General features: G+C 29.8%; 1 protein-coding gene across 1 annotated transcript in view; it reads left to right on the forward strand.

The window, feature by feature from the left end:
• LOC149374284 (fasciclin-3-like) overlaps positions 1-8,384 on the forward strand; it is a 255,685-nt gene extending 247,301 nt beyond the window's left edge. The window contains exons 9-12 of the mRNA XM_089593990.1: positions 1,493-1,523; positions 1,825-1,902; positions 5,828-6,002; positions 7,922-8,384. Of these exons, the coding sequence (XP_089450116.1) occupies positions 1,493-1,523; positions 1,825-1,902; positions 5,828-6,002; positions 7,922-8,143 (506 nt within the window). The 3' untranslated portion in view covers positions 8,144-8,384. The remainder of the gene's footprint in view (positions 1-1,492; positions 1,524-1,824; positions 1,903-5,827; positions 6,003-7,921) is intronic.
• Positions 8,385-10,342: the final 1,958 nt, after the last annotated feature.

Below are 10,342 nucleotides of genomic sequence, written 5' to 3' on the forward strand. Positions count from 1 at the left end.
TGCATATTACAAGAAACCAAGAAACTGATGCATGCTTGAATCATATATTTTAATATTTAATAATAAAATTGCAGTTTTTTATAATAAATGGCTGCTTTGTACTAAAAAATATTTTTAGCTACTCTTTTATTTAGTTCAGTTTGAGGTAGTTTGTCGATTTATGAAAAATGATGATGAAAAAAATATTATGTCTGTTAGAGGGTAAGATGAATTTTATTTCTCATTTTTTTTTATTGATTCAATTTAATGATACATGTATGCATAAACAAAGTAATATAACGGTGCATGGAAAAACTGTATTCATTGATACATTCTACAAATTATTGTCGTGAAGTAAGCTGTACAGAGTATACCTTTAGGCTGGTGTAGAGGACTTTGTAAGACCACTATGCACGAATTGAGGTCTCCTCTTTATACAAGGGCTTAAATATTTGGTGCATGTCTTTCATGACAATTATTTGTGAAGTGTATTGATAACAATGCACAAGTGGCCGAGACGTCGCCGACAAGTAGACTCTCCCCCACCTTCTGGCATCAAGCACATTGTTCACTGGTGATAGTAAATAATAACGAGGTACTTAATTTCATTGCAGCCACCTAATGGTAAGTCGTACGCGATTAAATGAAGGATCATTTTAAAGTGTAATTCTAATGCTGTGCTAGGCTTATTTTGCATCTTAATGTCGATAAACAAATTGACAGCGGTTAAATATAAAAAAAAATACTTTTTCTTGTATTGGTCGTACAACACTGTTGTTTCTTAATTCGCAAAAAAATACTAGCAATATAATTGAATTACTCCGTTTTTTTAGAACCAATGAGATATTTGATAGTTGATTTTTCTAAAAATAATTTTTAGCATTTTGGTGAATTTCGGTATCCTCTTACAATTGCCACAATAGATATCCAATAAATACAAAAATGATGGTTTCTTGATTTCTTTGCACATTGCAACTTAATGGTCATAATATCATTTTTCTAATTAAAAATTGTAGACGATTAAGTCAGCTACAAAATTTATATTTAACATTTTTTAGTACGACTGACAGTTTTTTAAATGTTTAATGAAAACTTTAAAAATGTCGTATTTTTGTGACTGTTAGTTAATAACGAACAGCGCTCGGCCAATTAGTTGTTACTTAAAAAAAAACTTGAGTCAAATAGGGGGTATAATTTGGAAAATTTTACTAATTAGTCTAAATTCATTTTAACTAACATGACAAGACTACAGTTCTTATATTCCTTATCTACAAATGGTAATTATACCAAGCACATGCTCTTAAAATACAACTTGATCGACGACAAAAAAAGAAAACCAAAAACGCAAACACAAAAAAGTCTTTGGATCATACAAGTACATGCGTTGTTTTTTTTTAAGTCAATTCTAATGCTGTCGTTTTAATTTCTAATAATAACTTATTTATTTTATTTTTTACATAATTTTTTACTTTAAAGTCGTTATGTACAACTATTTGTATTCCATGGATTTCAGGTGGTTCAGACAAGAGGAACATCGGAGAATCGTAAGTAAATTGCAATATATTTATGTTTCTGCTAGATTCTTATTAGTTGGAGTTATTTGGAAATCTTTGTGTAACTAATGTCCCGTAGATTTTTCATTTCTATAGCTAATTATTATTCAAGAACTAAGTAGTAAGTTTTATAATCAATAACCACTGTAATTCAAGTTTTTTTGTTGTCTTGTCCACAATTTTCTGTACATACTGTCTTTTGAGTTGATCATAAGCGTTCGAAAGGGAGGGAACATATGAGAAAAGGTACACACTGGTTATGATCTGTTCGCATGACTCGCACATTTTACAGAGACTTAGCGGAACCGGCGGAGAGCGTAAATCTACTTCGCTTCTTCAAACCAAAAACTGACGATGCCAGTCCGCGAAGGCAAGGAGCACCTTTTTATTTTTTTTCATGCCTCAAAATGATATTCAGAATCCGTTAAATTGTCGCAAACCGCCGTCCATTCATAAACGTATACGTATATATGTACAATAAGTTATTATTTACTTAAGCTCACGTTTACTGCATTTTAGCTTGAAGCTGTGGTAGAGCGAGAGATTTCGTGTTGCCAGTTGTTCATGCTTTATTTTTTTCGTGTGAATTTAAGTGCTGGGTTATTTCGCTTCTCACTTTTGTCTTGTTTGCACATTTTTTTGAGCTTTTCTAATAATTTAGCTTTTTTTTACACACTAAATTAAAAGTACATGTAACGGAAGATAATCGTAGGTGTTTCATGAAGTAAAGATATCTTCTTTTTCATTGAAAAAGTTATATATTCAAAAAACACTCACTGTGTAGTACAAAGGTGATTTTTTTTCAAGATTTGATGTACATAATTATGGAATGAGTTATTTTCGCAGCTACCTATTGTTCTTAATTTATGTCCCTATTATGGAACATAAACATACATGACTTTACTGATTTGCCCAGTTTTTTTTACTAGAATAATATTGTTATTGTTGTGAACCATTAATTATAGGATCAGTATGTTCCTATACAGCAGTATTTAACAATCAAGTTAATAAATTTCATAAGTCACGTATGGTATAGCCTACCAGAAAAGATCGTTGTGTTATGTTCGTTCCTTTTATACTTCGTAAAAAAAAATTCAATTTAAAAAAAAAATGTTTTGATGTTCTTTTTTTAGTCTGATAAGGTTTCACATATAATGGGTTTAAAATCATTTTCATACGAAGTATGCATGTATGTATGTAGTAGGGGCATGTTTCACGAATATCTACTTTTACCTAACGTAGTTAGAGAGTACACGGCTAATTAAAGTTTTTCCACGTTTATATACACTGAGAGAAAAAAGTAAAATAAAAATTGTAGAGAAATTCCATATTATAATAGTAAAGATGATTGTTTTAACAGTAAAATTTAGTTTGAATAGTTAGAATTATGCTTACAACAGTAAACCTTAAAAGAATCAGTTAATAAATTTTACCTTCCTGCATAGAATTCTTATTGTGCTAACCATAATGTTAACAGAATCCACTATACACAGAATGGTAATTTTTGATAGAATTCCTCTACAATTTTTATTATTTCTTTCTCAGTGTACAACGCATCATAGCAATTAATATTTGATCAGCTCATACAAACAATGAAGTTTCTAGTGAAAAAGTATATGCAAGATGGCTACAAACAATTTTAATTGTGCTTAAAATATGTAATCATATTATTTTGGGATTAAAAATGACAACAGATGTTTGTGTGATTGACAAAGCTTACTCAAATCTATTAATGTTAAAAAAAAATTTAATTGTATGAAAAATTATTTGAATCAGATAGCAACGATTAAGTGTTATTTTTTTTGTCTCAACCAATAGAGATAGAATTTTCTTTAGTTATTACATTTAAAAAAAAAAGATTTTTATCGGAGCACTGCATAGTAAAATATAAAAAGGGTTTTAAATGCTTCGTTAGTGTTTTTTGTTTTCCAACATCATAAGCTTTTAACATATTATGCCACCAATAAATTACTATTCTTCTCCATCAGTACTTCACATTTTTTTAAATATTTAATTATGCTTACCATTTTTACGAAAACGATTAATACTATGGTTCCACTATTTTAATTTTCCATAAATTGATGATAAAAAGAACTGAAATGCCTTACAAATCACGGTGGGGCTAGTCGTTTAGTGCAAAACAAAGGATTTGGACTAGGTTTTTTTCTTGTATTATATTAAAAAAATATTATTGCACGTATAACAATTGGGATTATGATCAGTAAGCTATTGAGATATTGGTTAAATTATTTTGATAAAACGTACATTATTTCTCCGTAGTATTAGGTTATATACCATAAAACTTTTCTAAGCACGTAATAAATATACTGAGCATGCTAAATCTAAATATTTTTTCCCGTGTACAAAAGATTCTTCATATAAGGTTAAATCCACTCCTCAATGGTTAACGATCTTAGGATCACTTAAATGTATCTTAACTCTCGTTCATTTTCGTTTAATACACAAAATATTCGTGAATAAAAGATCAGGAAAAAAGGGTGGGTTAGCAAACCAAATATTTTAAATTCATCACAACTAAAGTAAATAACTATCATGAAATGCGAAATTTAAATTTCGTGTTCTAAGGTGCCCTTTTAAAATTATTGAGGATCAAATTAAAAACTGAGTAGTTTTAAAAAGTGCTGAAAGTTTGTGATAAATTTTAACGATAATTTTTGTTTTGTAAACTGAAAAGCTTTTCAATTTTCTATAATAAAGTTTTTATAAACTAAATCTTTCAGTGGAGGAAACATCATTATGTACTTACACGTTAAATTTTCAAAAATCAGGAGCAACTTTTTATTCAATGCCACTTTTCCGTGAATCGATTATACGAGCGCAAGTGCCAGGTGAAGTGCGTAGGTTTTTCGATTAATTTTGTTATGAATCAAGTTAAGATAAGGAAAAATTGGAACACAGTAGAAAATTATTGTGTACGCTAGTCATTTTTTTGCGACTCCACGTATGTCTCATGTGACATCTCGTACGTAATAAATGATATCACGTCGAGAATTTGTCATCGAAAATTGTTGTGTTTCATAAAGAAAACTCACTCAGCAAAAAGTTTTTGAATTAGTTTTTTTTTTTTAATGAATACAAACAACACATCAAAGATGAGATTTTGTAAATGAATCAGTTTGAAAAAAGTGGCATTACTTCTCACTATCATTTTGACAGTATCATAATAACGATTATCGTCAACCAATGAATAAAAAACTAATAAAGTAGAAAATTATATATTAATTGCTCAAAAAATTGAATTCACGTGTTGCTCAAGGTTCTTTGAGTCAATGACAAATCTTAAAAATACCTTACATTATTGATATATTTGTAGAAGTAGTTGTGAATTTACTTAATTTATTTCTTTTAATTGTGTCACACATTATATTCAGTATTTACAAAAAAAAGAAAATTAAATAACGCGTTACGAATCGTCAGAGAGTTAGTTCTCGTACTGTAGGTAAAATATGTATCATTTAAGCTACCCGAGCTCTGATCTGGATTTTGTTCATAACATTGTAAAGAAAATTTTATATTTACCAGAAAATTATTAATTTTAATACAAACTGATTCAATACTAACATTGCAAGAAATCTTTAGCCAATCACATGTTTTTTTTCGGTAGTAGTTAAAAAATCTAACTCAATTTATTACAAAATACTTCACAAGCTATACAAAACAAAGAAATTTTTGAATGAAAAGTAACCTATGTCAGTTAAATGCTGATTTCATCGTCAAATCGATTACTTCTAGTTCTGATACAGGTTTTAGTTGTTTATTATTTTAACAATTGTGTTTTACAGTTTATTGTAAAAAAAGGGTTATATGGCTTTATTAAGATTTTAAATTCTATTTTAATTAATAAAATGTTTAAGTTTATTTCTTAAACAGCAATTCAGTTACAAAGACCATGTAAATACAAAAAATTAGTTATAAGTTGTAACATAAATCAGGTGGAGCATAGTTTCAAGTTAATTTAAGTTTTCTCATTGGAGTACATAAATGGATAAAATAAAAAAACGGTTAAATCCATGTTATAGTTATTCTCATATTTTTACTAACTACTAGCTTTTTTTCTTTTTCATTTATTGCAAAGTTAAAAGTTTATAACCAAATAATTTAATATGTTTTTTAAATAATTTCTGTGTGAAAAAAATTCATCCACTCATTTTAATACAATGCAATTCAATCCACTCATTCAAATAATTTTTCAAAGCTTAATTATTGAATATCATACCTACGTAGTTAAGAATTAGTTGTAAAAAAAATGAAAACTCTTATTTATTAAAAATTAGAAGCGACACTGAAAGCACTGGCCGTTTCTCAAGAACTGAGGTTGACTCTGGAAAAACTGGTGGACGAAGCAGGCCAAAAATTAATCTCTTGCAGCTTTTCAAGCAGAAAAAGGACAAGGTTTCTGGGGCCGATACTGACACAGTGCGAACTGTTGTAACGATGGATGATGAAAAGGTAGGAAAAATGTTTTTATTACGTTAATAACTTTACATCATCACTTTATAGACTAAAAAATATATATTATTTCATTATTACCTATAATAAATATAAGTGCAGTTTTAATTTTTTATTTGTATTTTTAAGAAAAAAATTAATTGATGCAAACGGGGTATTCAAAAGCACTATCAATTAAAGTTGAAATAAGTTTTCGAATTTCATTTGCATGACGTAAAAATTCATTAATTAAAATGATTGGCACTGTAGTACAAAATGATTGATGCAGATCGATGATTAGAAGAAAAAATAAATCGAAGTGCTCATGACAAACAAATCAGCGTAGTAACTAATTGATTTAGTATCGGCACACGTGTACGTAAATTATCGTCTTACGGAGAAGTATCAAACCATAAAAACCAATTTGCATTAATCAGAGTGTCCTTGACAGATATTCAATGTTTCGTTAATGTAGGCTGACGTGCAGAAAAATTGACTGCCATTTATTAAATAGTAACAATTGAATTTTTATTAAACAAGAATCCTTAATATTTTCTAGAAAAGTTTTGTTGAAGCGAATCAATTTTCCAAAAGTAAAAAATAATGAGCAAAAAACTAAATACTTACTAGAAGGTAGCGTAATAGTTGTAGTCATCCTGCGTCGACTCAGACTAAATTATCTAGTGTATACAGGCACCTTAAAAAGTCAATCAGCTGTTTGTTGTATTCACACTTTTTCTCTTATCCATAGAAACTATGAGGTCTTCACACTTTATGCTAATAATTTAAACTGTGTAGCCCTATTTTCGAGAGTCTTCAAATGATTCGTAGATTCTAATGTAATACAAAGTTACTGTAAGTATAAATTTTTATGCAGTATTAAATCAATTATTATAATTTTTATTGACTCAGAAGCATGAGTGTATATGATAAGAAAAAATTAACAGATAGGAAAAAAAGAAAATTTCCGAAATTACTTTGATTTATTTATGATGTAAGTGCACATAAACACACGCATATAAAATTCTGCTCCAAAAATAGGGTGAATAATTCAACTAATTTAAGACTAATATACTTACTTTAAATTTCATCAATATGAGTAACTAATAAATAATGTTTTAAAATATTATTGAGATGTATAGTTTCATTTCTAATCACATTTTCTCCGTGAAACTTAAAAGTTTTAAGGAGATATGAATTTTTACATGGGAAGTAAAGAAGGCTCTTTGAATGAGACATAAGAAAATGGAATGATAACAGTATAAATAAATTATTATTGTCTGAGAAGATAAATGAAATGGAATATTACAAATATGAAATAACTATAAAATCGAATTGCTAATAAAATAAAATATAGAAATGAATATGGAAGAAATGAAGTTTAATAATCGGTACAAAAGTGTAAAAACTACAAAATTTTTAAATTACTTTAACGGTATTACTATAAGGAAGGAATTTATATGAATGAGATAATTTATATTAATGAGATACTGTAAATCACAAAATTGTGTTAAACTAAATCGGTTTTCTGTCATTTTTTATCGTGAAAAATTTAAAATATTTTTTCAAATTGACGGTTCATTCAACTCCCTAAATAAACTCTATCAGTGTTTATGTAATAGCTACTCAAATGCAATTACAGAGATTTAACAAATACTTGGAAAAGTTAAAACATGGCCCAAGTAAAGTAAGACTTAACTAGTTGCCCAATTGATGCGTTTTGTTTCGCCAATAAGAAAATTTTTAACTTTTATTATATTGTTAGTGATCACAAAAACTGTTGCAATCGCAAACTGCGACTACTACTCAATCGATTTTGCTGAAATTTCGTATACCGATTCTCGACACTTCCTGGATAGTTTTCGTCCGGTATTTATGTTAGTAACCGCAACTCAATGTAACGTAATATTCAAACTCCCATCTCGTACCTTTGCCAACAGATTCCATCCAGCGAGGTGACCACAGTGGCAGCAGAGACGCCAACACGCCCAGCCGGAAACGACGTGGGCATAGTCTACGCCGAGCTTGATCTAGCCCACCCCCATCAGCAGCCAGGGGCTCGACGGCTCAACGAAGAAAAGACCGAATACGCAGAGATCCTATACACAAAACCCGATGGCCAGCCACTCCAAGAAAGCGCCAAGATCACAGTTCCGAATTGATGAGTTTGCCTCGTGGTGGTTCCTCAAATGCTGATGCTGACACGTAGAGCTTGTCATGGTGCAGACCTATACTCGCGAGCTCCACGATTTATTGGTATTGCTTACACTAATGTGATTTCTTTATTTTTTATCCCTTTTTTTTAACTCTGATAGAATCTATAGTTTTCGTTAGTACGTACAAAGCTTTGTATTGTGAGTCGCGATTCGCTTTTGCAAGGATAAAAAGTACCCACTGCACTCCGTGTCGCTGTTTAATTTTTTTTTTTTATAACACATCCATACATAGTATGGAGATTGTAAGCTACGATATCAGAAATAATTATCTATTTATAGCGTGTCTTGTCTCTTTTATTCTGACTTTGGGTGCCCACGGTTGCAGCAATCATGATGAATTTATGTTGTTTTACAAATTTATACTACCCGTTACGTGATAATGCTTGCAATTGCTTTCGTGGTTTGCAGAGAACACAAGTTGACAAGAACTACAAATTTAAAAAGTTACAAGAAACTAAAATTTTTAACTATAAATAAAAAATATAACGGGTTATAAAATTATTACGCTGGAATTATGAACCGCATATTTAGATAAATAGAGAGTCGATACTGATGAAATCTATGAAATAACATTTTTTATTAGCACATGGAGCAAAAAAAATTGTAACTGACATCCAAAATTCATATAAATACACTGTAAATATATAAAATTCTAAAATTTTAATGTAACATAAAACTGAATCTTATAATACCCATTGAATTTTTTTTTGTGATTGGAAAATCTTTACCTGCTTACAAATTTTTTGATTATATTTTAGAACATTTTTTTACGAAAACCATACAACATGTGGACATCAATTTGGAATAATTTTTTATAGTTACTAAATTATGCTGCAATGAAAAATGAATGTTAAATTAAATAGAAAATTCATTTACGGTTTGCGACCACGTTATTGACTACTGGTCTTGTGTTTTATAATAATCCTTTCGTATCATATTAGAGGAGACTTTTCTTCCTTGAGCAGCTATTCTATTAGACCGGGAGCTGACCCGCATTTAAGTACCTCATCGGTAGCGCTGCCATAAAAGGAGATGAGGCGAGATACCTTCAGTCTTGTGTCCAGCTCTACAGTCATTGTTAACCCATTAAAATTTTGTCATGTGGTGGGTGTCAAATCCGTATTATCAGTAAGCTATAGTAACATATAGCCTGATACGTCATTAAATCATGAGGGGGTAATTTCTAATAAAAAATCATCCTGTTCCCATTTTTCACATTTAGTAACTTTTTAATTTTAAGATGGCTTGGGCGATTTTTATCGGCTTGATTGAAACCTCTGAAATTCTGGAATTATGTAAATAAATTCCGCCAAATTCATTTATGATAACAAAATACTGAGGTCAACGACTTAATTTTTTTGCAACTCGCTACTTTCACCAATTTAACACCTACTCTTATGAACAGTGGTCACAAAATCTACTATATCTTCGGGAATCTTTGACTAACCTCAAAAATTTAAAATGGATCTTGTGTATTTTTTTACAACGAATCTATTAAATTCTTAAAAATATATGGTCAACGACTTAACTTGAAAGAAAATCAGAAGAAAAGTATGAAATATTAATCTGGCTTGCCTTATATCTCCCAATTTCCACAACTATAATTTCACGGTAATTCTCTGGCAATTTCTTGATCTTGTACTTTGGCTTTATCGAAATAACCATATTTATTGAAAAATTTACCGTCGAAAAGCGTTGACTTTTTAGGGGCCCTTATGGCACCCTACTTTACGTACGGTACCAACCGCCCAAGCCACCTTAACGGGAGAATAAATCATTTAATCTTTCATCTGGAGAGCGTAGCCATAACTTTTTCACATTCTTCAGCACCAACATCTCAAAAATCCTTATTTTTGAATTTTTTGCATTACTATTCTCTCTCTAGATTTGGCTTCCGGTTATCACGGGTATCACGGGTTTTTATACCCATGGTGAAACAAACTTTGAACCTTACCGATGAAGTACTTAACTCTGAGATCGGCTTCCAATCCATATTAACGTCATTAATTTATAAAAAAAAAATTGTGATATGAAAATTGTTTTACAAGTAAAAAAAATAATACTTTAACCAGTTTTGATAGATTCTTTACATTGTTTTCGATGTTTATAACACATTTACATTTTTTTTACGATAACAATAGTCAG

Source organism: Copidosoma floridanum, unplaced genomic scaffold (assembly GCF_036245765.1).
Source record: "Copidosoma floridanum isolate Cflo_tuat_1 unplaced genomic scaffold, Cflo_Japanese_pri ptg000020l, whole genome shotgun sequence".
In the NCBI taxonomy this organism is placed as follows: domain Eukaryota; kingdom Metazoa; phylum Arthropoda; class Insecta; order Hymenoptera; family Encyrtidae; genus Copidosoma; species Copidosoma floridanum.